Source organism: Anas platyrhynchos, chromosome 5 (genome assembly GCF_047663525.1).
Source record: "Anas platyrhynchos isolate ZD024472 breed Pekin duck chromosome 5, IASCAAS_PekinDuck_T2T, whole genome shotgun sequence".
Taxonomy (NCBI): Eukaryota; Metazoa; Chordata; class Aves; order Anseriformes; family Anatidae; genus Anas; species Anas platyrhynchos.
The window spans coordinates 69,010,296-69,031,645 of NC_092591.1; the positions used below are offsets into that span (position 1 = coordinate 69,010,296).

The 21,350-nt window shown below is 41.6% G+C and overlaps 1 protein-coding gene and 1 long non-coding RNA gene across 2 annotated transcripts; one reads left to right on the plus strand and one right to left on the minus strand.

Moving 5' to 3' along the window:
* Window positions 1–17,176, minus strand: LOC140002627 (ubiquitin carboxyl-terminal hydrolase 42-like). The gene is made up of 14 exons (XM_072038654.1): window positions 15,833–17,176; window positions 13,996–14,233; window positions 13,049–13,249; window positions 12,342–12,452; window positions 12,080–12,182; window positions 11,808–11,875; window positions 11,581–11,651; window positions 10,966–11,048; window positions 3,272–3,383; window positions 2,755–2,895; window positions 2,460–2,560; window positions 1,855–1,996; window positions 893–1,174; window positions 1–93 (listed from the first exon to the last, which is right to left on the minus strand). Exons 2-14 carry the CDS (start codon window positions 14,231–14,233, stop codon window positions 1–3), a joined length of 1,746 nt encoding a protein of 581 aa, XP_071894755.1. The 5' UTR covers window positions 15,833–17,176.
* LOC140002707 (uncharacterized) lies at window positions 4,165–10,525 on the plus strand. Its single transcript, XR_011809964.1, has 2 exons — window positions 4,165–4,853; window positions 7,613–10,525. It is a non-coding gene; the product is annotated as an uncharacterized lncRNA (long non-coding RNA).
* Window positions 17,177–21,350: the final 4,174 nt, after the last annotated feature.

Below are 21,350 nucleotides of genomic sequence, written 5' to 3' on the forward strand. Positions count from 1 at the left end.
TTACCTCGTTTCCTCTGACAAGCTGTTCAGCTGGCTGGCTGTGAGGGACTCTGTGATGATTTCTCGATTGACTGAAGGCATAGCTCCAGGCATCTGCAATCAAAACGCACAAGTCAGCAGACAAAAAAATACTATTTGTAGTAGTACTGAGGACTAGTCTTGTCAGAATTTCTCCATTAAATGGTAAGCAAGACCGTTTTGAGTTGTATGCATTATCTACACTTCAAAGATAACCCCAACTCACCTCCCAAAATCTACTTTATGAAACTTAGGAATTTTTATCTCAGCTGAGCTTAAGTTGACAAGTTCTAATGTAAGCTCAGGTCTGCAAATTCTAATGGGATAATACCACAAAGTCTTACAATCACATTTGTGCTGTGTTTTCTCAGTATTTCACCTGAATTAGGAACACAATAAACACTCCCGAATACATCATAGGTGAGAAATTCTCGATGGAGCAAATCTAGGTTTCAAGCAATCCATTTGTTTTAGAAAAGAACATCTCAGAAGGTTTAACAGGTTCAACTCGGCAAGTGGAATCATCAAGTTTCAGTCCGTTTTCTTTCGATTCATTAACTAACCTAATAGCACCATTTAGTGAATCGGATTTTGGCAGCTCATGCTGGGATCTTCCTTCGTCAGCATTCTGACAGGAAGAACCGGAATGCTGCAATGTACGGACTACCTTTCCAACCAAAATTCCATTAGAGGACATTGCATTGCAATTCCTTTTAAATAAGCCCTTTGACTCCTCCTCAGATTTTCCTGAAGATTCTGCACCGTAAGGGACTGTGTTATCAGAGCTGAGTTTAGGATTTTCATTCACTGTTGGCTCCACAAAAATCTCATCAGAAACTTTTTTGCTTGTTTGCATTTGCTTCATTTGCATTACCGAATTTGTAATTGTGGATGAAGGAACAGCCTGGTAGAGATCTTCGTCCTCCGCAGCACTGCTAAGACAGTCAGGCTGTGACACAGTCCGACGAGCAGGCAATTTATTGTGAATACTGGTGGTGATCTTCTGTTTTCTTGACGGATCAGTAATTGAAGGCCTGGTAATTGTCTGGTTTTGAACACAGGCCATCGGTGGTGCTGAAGATGGCCTTTTTAGGGTGACACCAGTGGTCTTTGCGTCCTCTTTTATGGATCCATTTCCATTTAAACGGCTTGAATTCTGTATTTAAAAAGAAGAAATGGCAAGATGGATTAACGCAAACACTGCATTTAACATTTTGAAACACAAAACTCTCCTACTGAGTATTTCTACAAATGGTCTTAACACCTACAAAGAAAAACACACTGCCCTTTAAAGATAAATGCAAGTCCAATAAGCGTATTCAATTCCTGCTTTTGGTTTACAGCCGATTGGAATCAAATTAACATCATCTTTGAAAACCAGCCAAACAACTTAACATTACCTGCTGCTATTCCCAAATATATTTATTTTCCCCTTTAAACATACCCTGAAAAGCCTGAAGGAATTGTTCTGGTGCTCAGGAATAAGACAATTAGTTTTCCCTGTCTTAGCTAAAGTGACGACGATAGGAAAAACAAGTCCTCTTTTAAATGATTCGAGGATTAGTACACTCTGCTTAAATTGTCAAAGAGCGTAGCTCTCTGTGCTTTAGAAAGCTGTCTTGGAGGTATTAAGTAATGGAGTCGCATGGCTGCACAATTTAGCAGTAACCACTGTTTGAATGACTCTGGCTGTAGCATGAAGGCTGTGAAGAAAGCTGCAGCATGGGAAGGAAAACAAAACTAAGATGCTGAAAACCAAACAAAAAACCCCACACCAAACCCCAAACCCACTAGCAGTTTGGTGCCGTTACCTGCCCTCCCACTTCCCTGAATTACCTTAATCATATGAGGAAGAAGTCGTGGTCCCATAAATCCAGCCTGCTTACTATTAGCCCCCTGCTGACCAGGAGGGAATGAACAGGGATAAGATGGTGCTGGCAAGTAAAACGCACGTTCTCCAAGTGTCAAATCATAGCGCCTTCAGAAAAGAGCAGTGATCGGAGTTTAGTTTTTCTTTCAGCCTACTCTTGGATTAAATCCCATCCTATAATTTTAGAGGAACAGTTCATACGATATGGAAGCCTTCTCTACAGAAGGCTTCGCCAAGACTACAAACTGAAAAGGAGAGAACAGTCTTCCTACTAAGACTATCACTTTCAGAACAATAATTCATTCTTACATGACAGATGACCTTCATTTTTCTCCTTCTCTAAATTAGCCAGCTACAGGTAACACATAGATAGCAATTTACACAAGTGCTGCAGTTTCAGGCCAAGCAACAAAAGATAATAAATGACACAGAGAATTTCAGGTTAGACAGAACTGAATTAGACAAATAATAATCTTTCCCTGGGATAGCAAGAAAAACACTTGCAAAACAGAAAAATATCAATAACAGGAAAGTAAATCTCTTCTGAACACATGTTAAGATTTGTTATTACCTGATATAAAAAAGTATGTAAGCTTGCTGACCAAGAACTCTCTTAATGTCAGTACGGACTACTTTAGCATCATTCATCTGATACCAAAGTCCATTACCAGCCTGCAAATAAAGACAACCATTTCTTTAGGTGAATTGCACGTGTTCCAAATGAAATCACGGATAGGAACAAAATACACACGTGTCAAATAAAAATATAATGAAATCTTTTTCCCTAGAAACAGTAGCTGCTAGTCACGCTTTCACTGGTTTGCCAGCACAACCTTTACCCTGTTAGAAATGCTGTTGACTTCTACCTTTACATAGCATATATAGTGTCCTGAGTGACAGCTGACACCGTGATGTACCAGCACCGCGTATAAGGCATAGAGCAGTGGTTCTCCCATTGACTGTGACATGTAGGCTCTCAGGTCCAAATACTCCGGATATTTCACCTCCTAAAGAGAGACCAAGAAGATAGAAAATTATCCCAGAGTACTTCGTGGACTAGCCAGAGAAAAACACTTCCAAAAAACACAGACTAGAATTTATTTCTAGAATATATTTCTAGAAGATATTTCTTGATTCACTACAAATAAGTCTTCCCATAAACAATGTTTAAGACTAGAAGTTGCAGAGAACTGTTTCCTGATGAATCAGCCTTCTCAGAGGAAAGCATATGCTTCTTGTCAAGCGGGAACTTTATTGATATTAAGAGAAAGAATAAGCCATAGTCGTTAGTCTACAATTACTGTCTGAAAATATAAACAACTTTCAGCTTTGGGGGATGTCCCATTACACAATGATATAGTTGCATTACAGTGCTAAATATACCTTGTTGATCTTTCCACCTGTGAAATCTGCAAATCTTTTCAGTGATATTGTGAGAACCTTGGAAGAACGGTGTATGGTAAATCTCTTGGATGCAGGAACCATCTTATTACACCTTAAAAACAAGCAGAGATAAGTGTTTGAAGGCATCTTCTTTTTTCGCCCCCAAAACAAACTTGTTTTAATGTCTCACGCATGCCTATGCTATTTGAATGACATTTACTTGCATAATAGCTTGGTCTTTTTTCTTTTCATAAACCCATGCACTGCGTGTCAGGTTTGTTAATACAGTGAAGAAGGTAAATTCTCCCAAAACCCCGGGCATAGCAGGAACAGGAATCTCTCATGAAAGGGTATTACCAGGTTGGATGGCAAGGTACCATTTCTTGGTCTACAAAAGTGGCTATTTGAACTCCAATCCTGGATACATTCTTTCAGCTTTCAAGGGAAATACAAATAATGAAAGTGGAACGAGAGAGCCTTGGTCCCCAGGACTAGAAATTGCAAATAATCTCCAACATAGGTCGTCTATCAACATCAAAAATACAACAGAAGCACATGGTCATTCTACAGGAGGGAGACATTTAACAGTAGGAAGTCTTCATGTACTGAGCTTGTCTGGAAAGACACTGAAACTGTCTGCCATCCTTTGAAACACAATAGTTCAGTTTGATACATTGCCCGCTCCAAGGTAGGACCTACAGTGTAAGCAGTGAAAATTAGCCACTAGCCCAGAGAACAACGGAAACTGGGCAGTTTACATCAAGAAAAGTACTGTCGAGAGCTAATAAATAGAAAGAACAAAAGTATCTCTTTTTGAATTCTGATGGCAAAATACGAGCCAGAGAATTGCAAACCCATAGGGAATGCCTCTGAACAAGACTTCCCCCTGTGGTGTAAATGCCTGAAATAACTAGGAAAATAAAACTAACATTCACACTTTTAAGGAAAAGGTACAGCATTGAAGAGGCTTTCAGGGTAGGGCATAACTGCATTATCTGAGCATTCCCTAGGCTCCCAACCTTAGATGCTATCGCGCTGGGGAAACTTGGTGTGCTAGCTCTAAGGAACACCACGGAGCGTGGAGTGGAGTGGAGACACCACGGCTAGGCTCTGTAATCAGGTGGGGCCTCGATTGTTCTTGTGCACAAAGCTGCACTTTTTGCCACCCTAAGCCAAAGACCTGTCATGTTTTGACAAATGCTGTACCCTAGTGTACTTTTTGCTCATTATAATATCATTATAATACCAAAACACACCTCCATCCCAAAAGCTACCCGCCTCCAAGGTGCGACCACCCCTCACTGAGCATGCGCTCTGAATTTCTCGGAGCCTATTACTTTAAACGGAGACGGGAAAACTTTACACCAATCATAACTAAGATATGCTTGACTAGAGCCACTCAAGCTCCACCTAAAAGATAGAAAATAATATAAATTGGCCCAAGAGAGAGGGGATGTTAGGGAAGATACCATCGTCAGGGGAGATACCATCCCGAGGACATACAACATCCTTAGGACCTCCTGACTCCTGGGATCAGTCGACGGGCTGAGCCTCTCTTCCCCCCCCATTGGGACGCCTTTGGGTGAGATCTGAATATTTGCTCATAAATCTCTATAGAGTCTTCGATCCTTTTAACGCGTTTATTTCTAGGCTGCGCACCTGTAACACCTGTAACACCTGTAACACCTATAACACCTATAACACCTATAACATCTGTAACATCTATAACATCTATAACATCTGTAACATCTGTGACATCTGTAACATCTGTAACACCTATAACACCCGTGTATTTCATGCATACTAGCTTGCTTTTGCAGACAGTCACTATCACCGGCAATCCAAAAGAACCTGATTATCTGTTGCTGTAATAAACCATACTTGATTGCATTGTGATAGCTTTCATTAATGCGACTTGGGTGAGGGTGATTATCCGTGATAATTCAGTGTTCTGAATCTAACCAGACCCCCAGACGGTTAATGCATTGTTGGTGAATGTCTGAACGGACCCCCAGGTGGTTAATACGTTTTTGGTGAATGTCTGAGTGGACCCCCAGGCGGTTATTACGTTTTTGGTGATTGTCCGAACGGACCCCCAGTTTTGGTGAATGTCCGACTGGTTCAGTACTCTGAATCCAAACGGGCCCGTGACGGTTAATCAGCTACACCCCTTTAACGTGACAGTAAAATTGGCGTAGTCGGCAGGATTGCTATGGATAAACTACTGCAAAAATATAAATGTGCCCCTTCCCAGGCAGGGAAGGAGTTTTCCCAAAAGTTTTGGAAAGATGAGGAGAAAGTGGTAGAGCACATTGAGCCGTGTCAGGCTTCACGAAAGATTGGTCAAAGAAAGGGTAAAGGTGCGATTTATGCTGTGTTAGGAGATTGTTTGTCTTGTGCTCGGCAAAAAGCTAAGGAAACTCCTGCTCCCAAATTGATCTCTGATGCGGAACATACAGCTTTGAAATCAGAGAATGAAATATTGAAGTCATCATTGGCCTTTGAAAGGGAGACGGGAAAAACATTAGGAATCAGAGTGGATAAACTTTTGGATGAAAATAATAAACTTTCCATTGAGAATGACAAACTTGTGACTGAAAATGATAAACTTGTGAGTGAGAATAATCATCTTAAACAAATGCTGGAGAGGGTTAGTCATCTGTTAAATAAAGTACAGCCTTGTGCTCCGGTCAAGCAGATTCGTGGAGTGCTGCATAGTGCAGAACCTGAAAGCTGGGACAGTGATTTCTGGTCTGACAGTGATGATGGCGTTGAAGAGATTTCTGATTCTGAACCCCAATCCATTTCCTTGAGACCTTTGGTTAAGACTGAGACTACTGTTGATGATAATGATGAAATTCGCACTACTGTGCGAACGATTCCATTGCCACCAGCAGAGTTGGTTAAAATACAGGAGAAGTTCTCAAGGCGATCAGGGGAATCAGAAGTTGAGTATGTGTGTCGAGTTTCTCTTAAAGGAGGAGATCGAATGATGTTGAGTGAGGAAGAGGTAGGAGGCTTTTGGAGACCTGGAGTATCTTTAACCACCACACCAGGAGCTGACCTGGCTGTAGCAGTACAGAAAGCAGCCTGCATTCAGGCGATATATGAAAGAGATGAATTTAGGAAATCCCCGATGTTAGCTCCTATTGATCCAATTCGGTTAACCCCTCTCATCCGTGGACTCCCTGATTGTCTTAAGATGTTTGTAGCAAACACCCAAGATCATATACTAGCTGCTTGTAGGGATGATGATAGTGGTTGTAGGCAAAATCCTAACTCCCCTATTCCCACCTGGAGTGAATTGGTACAAGACATAGATAAGTACGGACACCGAATGGGCTGGATTAATTCATCCAGTATTAAATCCCAAGACCACTCTCGGCGAGTCCGCCAAATCCACACTAAAAATCCCAGATATCCCAAATTCAAAGAGAGATTGAAACCTAATAGGGAACGAGGCGAGTTGTGTCAGCAAAAAAACTCTTATCCCCAGGGAGGGCAATGAGCCACCCTGCTCGGCAGGTATTAACAATTCAATGGCTCTCTAATGAACATATTGACCCTATCATTGCCATTCCTGTTGAACCCCCAAAAATATTGGTAAATTTTCTTATTGAAACCAGGACCCAAATGTCAGTAATTACACATGCAACAGCACAAACCCTGAGCATAACACCTGGTCAACGCAGGGTTAAATTCACGGGAATCAATGGTGTGGAAAAACAATGCCCCACTGCAAAAATTTCACTCTGGTTGCCAGAGGAACAAAAATTAACCAGGGTAGAAGTATTAGTTGGTGCTGCATATACTAATATTTTAGGATTTGACATACTGCATGGTTGTATGTGAAAACTCCCTGATGGAACTGTGTGGAGTTTCGCGACACATCAAAGGGTTTCAGGCACCATGAGACTGAGTCTGTTACAAACATCCATACCCTCATCCCCTGCTAAAATCATTAATGATCGGCAATATCTGTTGTCAGCAGCAGCACTTATGGGGATTGACGGGGTGGTAACAGAATTGGAAAAAAGAGACATTATTAAAAGGACCAATTCACCTTACAATTCACCAGTGTGGCCGGTAAAGAAACCAACCAGGCAATGGCATTTTACAGTGGATTACAGACAGCTGAACGCTAACACTACACCTTTGACTGCCGCAGTTCCAAACATGGCAGAGATAGTGAAAGCCCTCTGTGTTTCTAACAGTAGCAATAGTGCTAACTACTCCCAAATATTTCTACGCATGGGAAATCAAAGATTGCTATTTCACCCTCTTTCTAACCCTGCCGGTTGAATACAACCGAGCATATTTTATTTTCTTTTGTGTTCACAGGAACCCTGAGCGAACTGTATATGGACAGCTGGAAGATGACGAATCAACAGTTTGGATTAATGATGCTATGCTTTACCCTGACCTTGATGCAATTACAGACCTTAAAGGAAACTTAGCTACTGTGGCTGTGCATGGAGCTGAGGTGTTTCACCGTGGCATTTAACCATGTATTGTCACAGTATAGCACAGTCACTGGAACATCTCAAAACAGAAAGGACCTAAATCTCTCTACTTTAGTTCTACATGGAAACAAAATATTTTCAAAAGATGAATGGAGTTGTAATGATTCTCTAAGAATGGCTGAACTTTAAGCCATGTCTGGACAAACAATACAAATTGGTTGCCAAATAACTAAAATAACTGAACCAAATTTTGATTGCTGGTACAATTTTACTTTCACCAAACTTATAATTGTGTGCTGTCTTTGGGGTTACAGAGGCACAGAATTACTATTTGAATTCATGGTCAAAGGATAAGAAGCCTCTGCCCCTGCAGATATTTGAAAATGAACCGACTCAGCCTCCCATTGGTCTAACTCCTTCCATCTTCAACACAGGTCCTTACATAATTAAAAATGTGGGACAACAACAAATTGTCTTTAACCCTAGTTGGTCCCTCAAAAAGGGCCACAGGATGCAACTAGGTTATTGGGAACAGGATTAGGTATATTAAAAAACATTGATGCTGAGGTCTTAATGAGTAGAATAACTGCTACTACAGATGACCTAAGGAAATTGGAACAACCAATAAAATCATCCTTATTGGCTTGAGGAAAATGATCATCAATTAATTGTAAATACCCTTGGAAAAGCCCAAGGCAATACCTCCCTTGCCTTGAGCTGTATCCAAGCACAGTTATGGATACAATCTGTAGCAGCAGCTATTATTAGAGAGGGAGAAGGAGGAACTTTGCCCACTGAAATTTGAAAATTGATTTGGGATAATGCTTCAGAATTTGAAAAAGAATTTCAAGCTTGGTGGCAATTAGTCAACTTTACCCATTAAAATGATCAAATTGTTGCCTTTATACTTACTATAAGTAATGCCACCGTATACAATGTATATCCAATCATTGCATTAGGACTCAATCATAATGGAACTACACTTTATCCTAAAGAGCATAAAGTATGGGCCCATCAAAAGGGAGGAAAGTGGCAAACAATTGATGTAAATGCATAAAGTAATACGCTGGAATCTCAAGACATTTGTCTTGACACTGAGCAAAATATTTGCCACTTTGAGATACATCCTAATGAAACCCTTGAAATTGTACTTATATATATTGGGAAAGGTTGTGTTTGTATGAGAACTCATTGTGATTCTATAGTTGTAGATACCAGTAATCACTCTAATGTTTGTGTTTGCAATTTTACCAAAATTCTAGGATGTGATTTTAAATACTCAGTTCCTGTCACTTCTTATCAACTTATTGCATCTAATTATATTCTGCTTCATGAACTGCTGCCTACTCCTATTGGAATGAACCTCACCTTGGTGAAGAAATTGCTGGTACATGAGGACCTGAAGCAGCTGATGACACAAGTCCGAGAAAATGGACAAAAGACTCTGATTACTGTCCACCATGATGCACAAGAAATACATCGAGTAATGGAAAGAGTGAAGAGAGATGAGAGACACCGTTGGTGGGACACTTTGTTTGGATGATCGCCAGCTGCCAAGGGAATCTTCAACAAGATGCTTCACCCTGTTATTGTTCTGCTAATACTCACTGTATTGTGTTTTATACTGACAATTAGTTTGTATGCTAAACTCTGGTTTATGATGAAACGTTTAGCATCACTACACAATGTACATACACTCGGTAAACCTCAATCCGAGAATGTATGTGATGTCCCTGACATATTCCAACTGTCGTGAAGCTTGAGTGACTATAGTCACGGGGTGGATTATGTGGTGTAAATGCCTGAAATAACTAGGAAAATAAAACTAACATTCACACTTTTAAGGAAAAGGTACAGCATTGAAGAGGCTTTCAGGGTAGGGCATAACTGCATTATCTGAGCATTCCCTAGGCTCCCAACCTTAGATGCTATCGCGCTGGGGAAACTTGGTGTGCTAGCTCTAAGGAACACCACGGAGCGTGGAGTGGAGTGGAGACACCACGGCTAGGCTCTGTAATCAGGTGGGGCCTCGATTGTTCTTGTGCACAAAGCTGCACTTTTTGCCACCCTAAGCCAAAGACCTGTCATGTTTTGACAAATGCTGTACCCTAGTGTACTTTTTGCTCATTATAATATCATTATAATACCAAAACACACCTCCATCCCAAAAGCTACCCGCCTCCAAGGTGCGACCACCCCTCACTGAGCATGCGCTCTGAATTTCTCGGAGCCTATTACTTTAAACGGAGACGGGAAAACTTTACACCAATCATAACTAAGATATGCTTGACTAGAGCCACTCAAGCTCCACCTAAAAGATAGAAAATAATATAAATTGGCCCAAGAGAGAGGGGATGTTAGGGAAGATACCATCGTCAGGGGAGATACCATCCCGAGGACATACAACATCCTTAGGACCTCCTGACTCCTGGGATCAGTCGACGGGCTGAGCCTCTCTTCCCCCCCCATTGGGACGCCTTTGGGTGAGATCTGAATATTTGCTCATAAATCTCTATAGAGTCTTCGATCCTTTTAACGCGTTTATTTCTAGGCTGCGCACCTGTAACACCTGTAACACCTGTAACACCTATAACACCTATAACACCTATAACATCTGTAACATCTATAACATCTATAACATCTGTAACATCTGTGACATCTGTAACATCTGTAACACCTATAACACCCGTGTATTTCATGCATACTAGCTTGCTTTTGCAGACAGTCACTATCACCGGCAATCCAAAAGAACCTGATTATCTGTTGCTGTAATAAACCATACTTGATTGCATTGTGATAGCTTTCATTAATGCGACTTGGGTGAGGGTGATTATCCGTGATAATTCAGTGTTCTGAATCTAACCAGACCCCCAGACGGTTAATGCATTGTTGGTGAATGTCTGAACGGACCCCCAGGTGGTTAATACGTTTTTGGTGAATGTCTGAGTGGACCCCCAGGCGGTTATTACGTTTTTGGTGATTGTCCGAACGGACCCCCAGTTTTGGTGAATGTCCGACTGGTTCAGTACTCTGAATCCAAACGGGCCCGTGACGGTTAATCAGCTACACCCCTTTAACGCGACACCCCCCTCCAAAGAAACAAAAATCCAAGTGTTTTATAAACTTCCACAAAACTCGTAAGTAGATCCAAAGTTTAGAGGTAGTCCAACAGAGTCATGCAACATATAAAACTGACATCTAGGATTAAGACCTAATTCGTCAAAATCTTACTCGCTACATTTATAGCAATTCTCTCCACCCAGCTCTTCAGGTTTCACAAAGAGTTCCAGAGCTCTGGTAACAGATGAAACCGCCTAGAGGAGCGAGAAAGAAGAGCGTAAAGTCACCGTAAATTCAAAATTCCAGAGACGTACTAGTAGTTTGTAAGAGAATCTTACTAACATACTCCAGCGATCTACTATGAGCACTGTGAAGAAGGAGGCAGAAAGAGCATGCTCAGCATTGACCTCACCTGGAAGTCATTTGACTTCGGAACAAATACTTTTCCAGTAGCCTAGACAGCATCTATAGTGTGCTTTGTCATCAATACTGGGGACAAATTCATCAGTCTAACAATTAGATGTACATTGGGGTAGAACAACAGAGAAGTATGACAGCATTATAATTTTTGCAGAAAGAGAATTCTTTCCCCTTAAACCCAATGCAAATGTGGAGACTATTTACATGGGTTCCACAGAAGGACAAAGTCCAATCCACTTCCTTAGCACCACCAAGCTCTTACGTTTTAACATTATATGTGGTTTGGTTTTTTAAGGTAAACAAGCTTAATTTAGAAAGTTATGCATGTACTTAAACATCATGAATTATATTTAGAAAACATCTTACCTTTATATCCAAAGTGATATCAAGAAATGCCTCATACGTATCCGAAACTGCTTTGCAATTCAAGCACTTCACTGGAAGCAAAATATAAATGCTTAACCTTATGTGAAGGAGACTAACTGTCCAAATTCAAGTTGTTGCCAGATACTACTTTAGACAAACTACAGACTGCTTTACTACCGACAAAAGACACAGATCAGTTCTAAGGACAGGAATATTTTTTAAAGTACCTCTCGATCTTAGAAATCCTCCAAATATTTGATGAATGATGGTGGTAGCTTGAGAAGATCTGTCCAATCTGGAAATAAATTATAATCAGACCTCAGAAGATTTAAGGCGCAGAGTTAACTCTTCAAAGAGTTTTATGAAAACTAAGGATGATGTAGACTTTCGTTGCTGATAGTAAATAAGGCACTAAAAGGTGCTAGAGATCATTTTTGATAGTAAATAAAGGACTAGAAGGTGCTAGAGAATGTATGAAAGTGAACTTGTTTATGCTTACTCGGTGCTTCCATTCAAGCACGCTTCCTGCATAGCATCAACAGTATAGCGCAAGAACTCGTGTGCGTCTTCTTGACTGCCAAAACGGAAATGTTGTCCTATTCCTAAAGAAGAAGATGATAGTATTCACCTCATTTAAAAATGAAATCATTCTTGTATTTCTAAAATCTCTCTTCTTTCTAGTGTTAAAACCACTTATACACATCAAATAAGTATTTGAAGATTACAAGCTATCGAAAAGAAACACATCTGAAGCCACTTACGACTGAGATTACTGATGACATGCGTAGGCTCGATGGCATCAACAGTGCAACGCAGGGCCTGGTTAATCTGAGTCTCCATTGTGCACATCATGCAAAAATCTTGTTCACGACCTGAAGAGTGAAAGAAGAAAGCATCCCAGTCCAGCAAAATATCCATAACTACAAACAAACATCTAAGTAAAATTTAAACTATAGATACGATATCCACTCTCTTTGCTACATTCTATTCTCCCAAGATGCCAATGTCCCAACAGTCTTGTAACATTTCATTTCACACAACTTTACAGAATAAAAATATCCACTAAGCCTGTATTCAAATGCATTTTGTGATGAGAAATCTAAAAGACTACTGCAAAGTCACATTTGTAAAGGCTGACAGGAATGTGAACTCCACAGGCTGAAAAATGTATTACTCTCTAAAATTACTACTAAATGCATTACTGTCCAATGCACTTCATTATTCCCACGAAGCAATAAATGATCCTTTAATATATAAATAAATAAATAAATAAATAAATAAATTCATTCATTAAACAAACAGTGCATTAATTGCACTCCGTATGCTATTCGGAGCCCACTGCTAATACAGTGCTCAAAGCCAGCTTCTACAGGTAAAATCAGGCAAATAAGCTTGTCTCAGAATCACTGCTGTTCTTTCACCTTCAGAGCTGTCCAACAGATTTGAAATACTCTTAGAAAGTACTCACATGACTGGCCGTGCTCGAGAGAAAGCATGTAATTGGCAAGTGGGGGTGTGTAGGTCAAACACTGTAGAGTAGCATTAAGAAAACATGTGTTGCCAAGATTGTACAGGCCAACTCCAACACTTTGTGTTTCTCGCCAATCCATACAAATCTTCTCAGGTGGAAAAAGAATGCTCTGTGGTGGAGCAATTCCATCATTAACGACTGCAAGAAAGTTAAATTTAAAAAGAGATTTTGTTTGTTTGTTTCTAAGGAAGGTATTTAAAAAAATACTATTCTGCAGGAGCACCTAGAGGAGCTAGCTACAATCCAAGCCAGAAGAAAATTATTGCAGACAGCTTTAATACCGCCAAATTCAAATTGGCTGGTCAACACAATGTTTTGGGGAAAAAAAAAAAACAAAAAAACAGCTTTCGTCAACCATTTTAATTTTTCTAAGGCAAGGCTAACTGCCATTCTGTTTGTAGTACCTAATGCCAAGTTCCTCTCCATCTATAATCTTTAACCTGATTAACTCAACTACTGTTTTTTTCCTTATTATAACTTAAACCACAAGCTTAGACTTGAAATTATACGGAAAAAAGGTAAAAACTAGTAACTAGGAATGACGGTACCCCTACAGATACCAGATCTTTTCCTGAGCAATGTTATCATTCAAAAAACGTGTGAAAAATGGAAGCTGTGAATAGCAACAATCAAACACTTTTCTTTGCAAAACGGAAAAGACAGGGATGAATCTGTGCATTACAAAAAGCTCCCCATATTTCTCTGTTGACTGTAAATATATCAAAATTAATTTCTGTAACATCAGTCACTTCAGTTGCCTTAGGGGATTCGCTTTTGAAGTCTTTGTTCACACTAGTCCCCTTCTCTATCAGTGCAACAAGTAAGAACTGCATTTTCTACTTTTGCTTTGAAGAAAATGGAGTCAGGATAAAGCTCACACTTACTTAGATCTCTTGGGGCAAAAGCCTTAGATTTTTCAGATGATCTACAGTAAATAGCACCTCCACGTCCTTGGGCCACAGAGACTTGGCTTGAATCTTCTGCAGGCGGTATCTGGCCCCAGTTTGCGGTGCGTGACATCAGTATTTTAGTACTTGGTTTCTTGGATTTGCCAGACCGCCTTGAAGAGGGCTTTTTAGACTTTGAAGATTTGGGCTTCTTAACTACGGTCATTGTTGACATCTGCGACAGAGACAGAAGTTCTGGTTGACGTAAGAATATCAAGAAGCATTCCAAGAAGAAAAGAATAGCAGAAGTCCTGTCACTTAATCTCAAAGAAACAGCCTTAAGAACTAAATCGCTGGTATGAATGATTTAAAAAGAATCCCCAAACTAAACACACAAAGTGAAAATTTCCATCTAAACTCTATCGGTATTACTTTTAGCTTCTGCAGAACTAGTGGCTGATGCCATTTCTTTCACTTCCGTAGGATTTTAATCCATTACAACTCTGGAGTCTTTTTAATATAAAAATGTAGAAGACATTCTCTGAGGGGAATCAGTTATTTATTGATTTCCAGAGTTGCACAATTATCTGTTAATTATTACCTATGATCTAATAGATAATTGTTGCAATTATCTATTGCTGGCGTTAGTAATGGAACACTATTACTTCACTGCCTGCGTTTTTCTGTTTCGTGTGCACAAAGGTACCCAGAACTCACTGCTCCTTTTCTTCTGTCTTTCCAGGGATCGCCCTCTACCTCACTGTCTACTGCACCAATCATGAGGGGTTTGTTGTTATTCTATAATGAGCCTAGCTTTTAAATACACCTTTTCTGGGCGCCACTTTGTGATAGCAAGTTAATTTGTGAGGGCTCCTCAGTCTACATCATGTGGTCGCTTTTTCCAGGTGAAAAAGCGGAGCCGTAAGTGGCAGTACACTAAAGCCCTGGCATGTTGAGATCCAAGAAGAGAGATGTTTGGCCCTCCTTCTCACTCCTGGGAACCATATACCTCAAAACCCACAGAGGATGGGCTATATCTCAGAGAAATCTTGGGAAAGGAGAGCATGAAGAGCACGTTTGCAAATTTATTTCTCCCTGGGCTTCTTCTGCTTCTCCACGAAATACGAGTTTGAATATAACTTTGGCAGCAGTACTTCTGGTGTTTTACTCCTACCACATTTAAAACTCCTACAAAAAACTGAAACGTTAGACTAAAAAGCAGCTCTTTCCGTTCTGCTTTGTAAAGTTGCACGTTTTCCTCATGCAAAACAACAGGGCAATGTAAGCTAGAAACGGAAATGCTGAATGTAAAACAAAACAAAACAAACCTCAGCCCTCCAGGACAAAAGCCAATAACTGCTACAAAGTCCTTTTTAAAATGCTGATTAGGTTTCAAGGTGATACCGCTTTAAATAAGCATAATTGTGTGTCCGTAGGCAGAAGCATCCATGACAGGATGAACTTCTATACTTCATGTTTTGTTACTGTCTTACTGTAGCACACAGGGACTTGTTACCTATAGGGAAACCACTAACCTAATGGAGCGTTTAAAACATAAGCTAGTTTGTTATACCAAAATGACTGAGAGAACAAAGCATAAAGTGCTTTCAGATTTCTAGCACGCCTTGATTGCTATCCATTAAACTTCAGACACGTTAAACAAAACACAGTAAATAAGAAAACTCCTAGTCCCACAGCTGGCAAATTATGTGCAGAGGTTGTAACTAGAACTTTTTTCCCTTGACATTCTACATTTAAGATTGATTTTAAATCCATTCTATACACACTTTCCGTTCCTGAAAAAACAATACGCAAACCTGAAAAATGCATTTACACGAGAAATGAAGTCGTCCTTGTCCGACTGGAAGACTAAGGTGACAGCTCCTGGGCTCAGGGATTTTCAGATAAGCTCCGATCTTCACCAGTGACAGCTCCTTTTTTCGGATTGAAAGAGAAAATGTTTCAGCAACACACTGAAAACACACTTAAGGGACAAGAAACAAAATTAAGACTGTAGTGAGAAGGAGAAAAGAAAAACAATACTGGGGAAGAAAGGAAAAGGTAAAGGAAAAAGGAAAAAGGAAAAAGGAAAAAGGAAAAAAGCCTTGATCTTTATACTGACCAACGAGATAAGCCTTACACATTTTTAAGTTTATTTTTGACAACTGATTGAGGCGTTACCAGGTATTAAGTACGATTCAAGAGCAAATATTAACACTAGAAAGAAGAAATCCGATCCACCACCACCGTTTCAAAATACATCCATTTCTAATGTGGAGATAACGTCTCTCTGACAAGGTAGTAGAAAAACTGTAAATACCGACAGAGCTTCCTCTCCCGATGTTCCATATACATACCGATGCTGTTCCTACACCTACGCTCTGAGCATAAATTTATGTTGACATGAGTATTGGGTGTTACTCCTCTCTTTGTTTGCCTTGAGAGACACACCTCTTGTCCACTGAAAAGTAAACTCAAGATTCCAGATCAGTTAAGACAGTTGCTATCCCCCCATTCAGAGTTTTGCAGCAGCACTGTTCAGATGTGTTTAGCAGTCTCTTTAGAAAACGTTATCACTTAGGACCTGCTTCTCAGTAGGTACACGTTTGGCCTCCGCTTAGCAGAGAGTCAATCCCAGCTTAAGCTTTCGTACAAGAGCCCCTTCACGAAACGGACTTGGGCCCTGACATAACTGAGCTTAACCTTTAACCTTGAAGCTTCCTTAAAGAAGGAAGCAGCACCCAGGCCAGGAAATAGAAATTAATCGTCACTTTACCCTGAAACGCAGTGAGCTATTCTGTGCTGGCAGGATTGCTGCCGGGCTGGCCGACGAGGCGGCGGGCAGCTCCCTGGGGCCACAGGGCCTGTCACAGGGAGCCGCCGGAGGTCTCCAAGGTCCGGGAACAGCGGCAACAGCGGCAACAGCGAGGACAGAGGGGACAGCAGCAACAGCAGCAGCCACCTCAGCCAGGGCCGTCTCCACAACCGCCAAAACGGTCTCGGAATGCTGCCGAACTCGGAGCTCCAGCGTGACGCCTTTTGAACCTGGCTGCTGGAAGGACCTGCTTTTTGACTCTCCTTCTCTTCACTAGGAGCATGTTCCCTCTTGCTTTGGTAATGCTCTTTCTCAGTGTTTTTAGTCTTGTCCTTTCTACCTTGGCATCTCTCTGCAATAGCTGAGGAGGAAAGCTTTTTAGAGCAACATTCAGTGTCACACTTGAGAGAGGAAGTTTGCCGCAATTTCTCACCAGGCTCAGAAGTCTCTTTGCCGTACAAAACGTTTTCTTTTGAAATAAGGTCACGTTCTTTTGATCTTCTTGGTTTCTCCTTGTCTCCACTGTCATCACATTGGTACTGTGCGAGGTATTCATCCTTCCCAGTAGATTTCGGAGGGTCCGCGACACTGCACAAAATAAAATCACATTTCTCACTTCTGCTGAAGGACGTGAAGATTAACAGTAAAACTTTCCAAAGGCAAACAAACAAACAAAAACCTCCAGACTACAGGAACACTCGCAAAGATATGCCATTTAGAAACCTCTCCTGCGATTAGGACACCTTCTCCAGCTCCCAGAGAAAGTGTTTTTTCCCCTCTTGCTTCTGAAGCCATTGCACTAAAAAAGCACACGCATCTGTCTCCCTCCACATGCTGCTGCTCTGAATAAGAGCCAGAAGATTCAAAACCACCCTATTTGGTCTCCCCACATGGCCGAAAAAGACACCAGTTGAAACAGAGTTTTCTACCTCTCTCCCAGGAATTTACATTCACATATCTTGTGACTGCAAAAATAGAAGGCGGGGCTCAGGAGGAACAGCCAGTGTTGGAAATGAAAAAAAGCAGCCCCTTTCTTCAGAGTCTTAAGCCTATGCTACTAAGAAAAAACAAAACAAAACAAAACAAAAAAAAAAAAAAAAAAAAAAAACAAAAACAAGAGGAAAGGAGAACAACAGCGGGAAATTTACCTATCCACAGGTGTTCAATTGCAAAGCCTCCGCTGGAGGATCAACAGCTGTGAATTCAGCGTGCTTAGGAGAAATCAGATCTACGTCTGAACCACAACTATTTCAGTAGCATCACTAACTTATGTTACTCTGAAGAAGCAGTCAGCACCGTTTCTATGTTAAGAAATAGCTGAACAGTCTGTTATTCACAGGAATTATTCAGGCAGGCTTCTTTAGGAAGGCTGGGTTTCACTAGAACATTGCTCCGCAAGTCCCTTCTATTCCTTTTCCCCTTAGAATCTGGGGATGTTTCAGCTAAAAAGGAGGGCAGAAACACTCTCCGTAGGTCTCCACCATGTAGTAAAACAGCGCTGCGTACCTGGTTAACCTCTGCAGCCAGCAAAGCATTTCTATTTGCAGCAGTGCCCTGACCCCAGCCTCTTGCTGAGCTCCGTCCTGTGCTGCTCGGATGCTCCCGCTGCTCAGACACGGGGGCTTAGAGAGCCACCGGGCCAGCACAAGCCCCCGAGCTCACTGTCAAACTTCACTTTTGGCATCTTTCACTTCACCATCGCCGCCGGACGAGGAGCCCAGCAATGCCTGACGCCGCTCCGGGCTCACCTAAACGCGGGGCAGGAAATTCAGATTCAAAGCTGCGAAGGTTTTTCTTAGTGAAAGCATGGAATGAGTGGCCATCGGTGACTAACCTTACAGGAAGGCATTCACTTTGTGAATGCTGCAGTGAGTGAAGACTGAAGGCGTTTTCTGAGTGACCTAAGGAGAGCCCTCCCCGAAAAGCAGGACGTTTTATTGTCTATGTAACATCTCCTTTGAAGGCTCGAGCATGAGATACACCAGGTTTAAAATCTCAAGACACGGATCTGCCACCACAGAAGCAATACATTTCATCTACTAAGCCTAAATACCGTATTTTGCCTCCTCTGTAGGTTTAAAAAAACACGGCCATGCTTGAAGGAATGCATTCTCAGATATTCTACGTATTTACAGTGCTTTAATTAATACCACAGACATGTTGTGCTGTTGAGGGGAATTTGCAATTACATTTTCATTTCCAACCAAACGCAGCCTGACACAAATTGGGAGCAAAAGGAACTAATCATCTGGAAGCCGGGATATGCATCATTCGCCGTTTTCTAAGAAAATGACAAAAATATAAAACCCCAGCAGTCTGAGAACGTGAGCGCTGAGGTAAAGGCCTGATCAAACAAACGCGCACAGCTATGATTTGTCCTTTTAACTCAGCAAAAGTCTGCAAACTGCCATGGTAGCAAATGAGGAGAAGGAGCTGGTATTTACAGAAGTTGCAGCTGAAGATTCAGATAAATCATTCGGGTCGATGCTCCCTTCCTGCAGGTTTAAGCTGCGGTCACATCGCCTATTTCAAACCCTTTTGATTTCTACCAGTCACCCCAGATCCCACCTATTTTGCACGTTTTCCAATCAATGAATTTGCTACATGATTTCTGGGGCAGAAGAGCAGGCCTGGTGAAGAGGAGCATGCCTGGTGCCATCATTCAATCAAATCAAAAGCGTCCAGGAGAAGCCCGGGGTGTGGTACTCACAGAGAATGTTTGCGAGCGGCCAAGTTCAGCAGAAGAGAATAGGCAGGACTGGAAGCCCAGGGGAACGAGATGCATCTGTTGTTGCAGGCAGCCCCAGCAAAATGTTACAGCTTCACTAGCCTGGGGCATGATTCCCCCCTTCCCTTTTCACAGCCAAGTACAATATTAGCTTGCCTTTTCTTTTTTTTTATTATTATTATTATTTTTATTTCTTTTTGCCATCGTCAGGCTGAGGCCGGCTGAGAATATTTTGTGTCTAGACTAATAAATGTTTGTGCAGATTTTGCAAGAGCGGCTTATGGGAACAGAATCCACTTTTTGTTTTCTGCTGGAGGAAAAAAAATAAAATAAAAATAAAGGAGGAGCATTAAAAGCAACCAAGCACCCCCGTGCATTTGTTTGAAATTGCATATTACGGTGCTGCTATTTTATGTGCAATCAATACATAATTTGGAAGAAAAAAATGCTTTTAAAATTCAGAGCTACCCCTGAGCAGCTAAGGTTCTCTTGGAAACTGAAGGAGGAGTCTGAAATTATTGTTCTTTTGTTTGCCTCCCCCAGTGGGAAAGGCAGCACACAAGTAGAAACCACTGTGCTTTGAGGCGGCATGAATCATTAAGAATAAAGATTCCTCCCCCCCCTCCCCCTCCAATTAAACATGAGATATTAAAACTGAATCTAGGACAAAGGTAAACTAAACAGACTCCTTCCTTCCCAGGCAGTCAGTGGGTTAAATCAAATATCAAAGGGGCAACATCAACCTTATAACTTCCTCTGCCGAAATTAAAAAAAAAAATAAAGGTAACTTCTATTTTGCCTGCCCCGACCCCAATTGCATCGCCCGAATGGGTGCAAACTGCTGGGATATGTGAGGGCCCAAGCCTACATTTTCCCTTTTTCATATTTGTTGGAGGAGGGCGGGGTATCTCCAGATGAAATGGCTGACCGAGCTTTTTATTTCCTCGCTTTGGGTGGAAATGACTGAATCTTTCCAGGCAGCGGAGCAGTGCTCGACCTGCTCCCTCGGCCTCCCCGCATGGGAAGAGCTCTGCCAGGAGCAGCCCGCGTAACCCTCAGATGCCAGCCCCATCAGGATTAGGTCCAGCAATGGGATGTTGGCTCCTCTAAGTGAGGACGCATCCTCTCGAAACACATACACAGAGATTTAAATGAGATATTCCCAAGAACACCTGCCTATTCTTTCAGCACATGTGCAAAGAGTAAATTCATTTTACTTCATTCCTCTTTTTCTCAACTCTCCCCTCCTTCCTCCGGAAGGAAACAGCCAAGCAATATTAGCAGGGCCTTCCTTTTCCCCTGGTGGAGTCCAAGAATGCGAGAATTGAGAAAAGCGACTTGTCAGGAATCAAGTTTAAGAAGAGTGTTTGTGGACTGCGAGGTAAAATACCGGAAGCTGTAATCAGAAACACAACTTTTAACTAAAAAAAGCTTCTTTCCATTGTAAATTATTCCAGTTAGTGAAATAACAAATTAGTTCTCTGCTCAGCCACAGCCTCCTCCACCAAATTTAAGTAAAACCTGCAAAGAAGTCAAAGTTGTAAAACATTTGTCAGATGCAAGGGGCAGCGTTGCGTGGGTTAGCATCACGCTCAGATGCCCACAGTACCAACAGGTGCTTTCTTTCCAGAGGCACTGGCTCCTCCACGAGTTCCCCGCACGAAGAACTGAAGAAGCTGCAGGCAGGGTGAGCCTTCCTCAGTCCTCATCCTCACAGCAAGGAGTACTGGGGATGGGGAGCTGTGTTTCGGCTTGCTAAGAAGCAGAAACCCCCCGAGTTTTCAGGCGGGCTCCGCTCAGCTCCCCTTG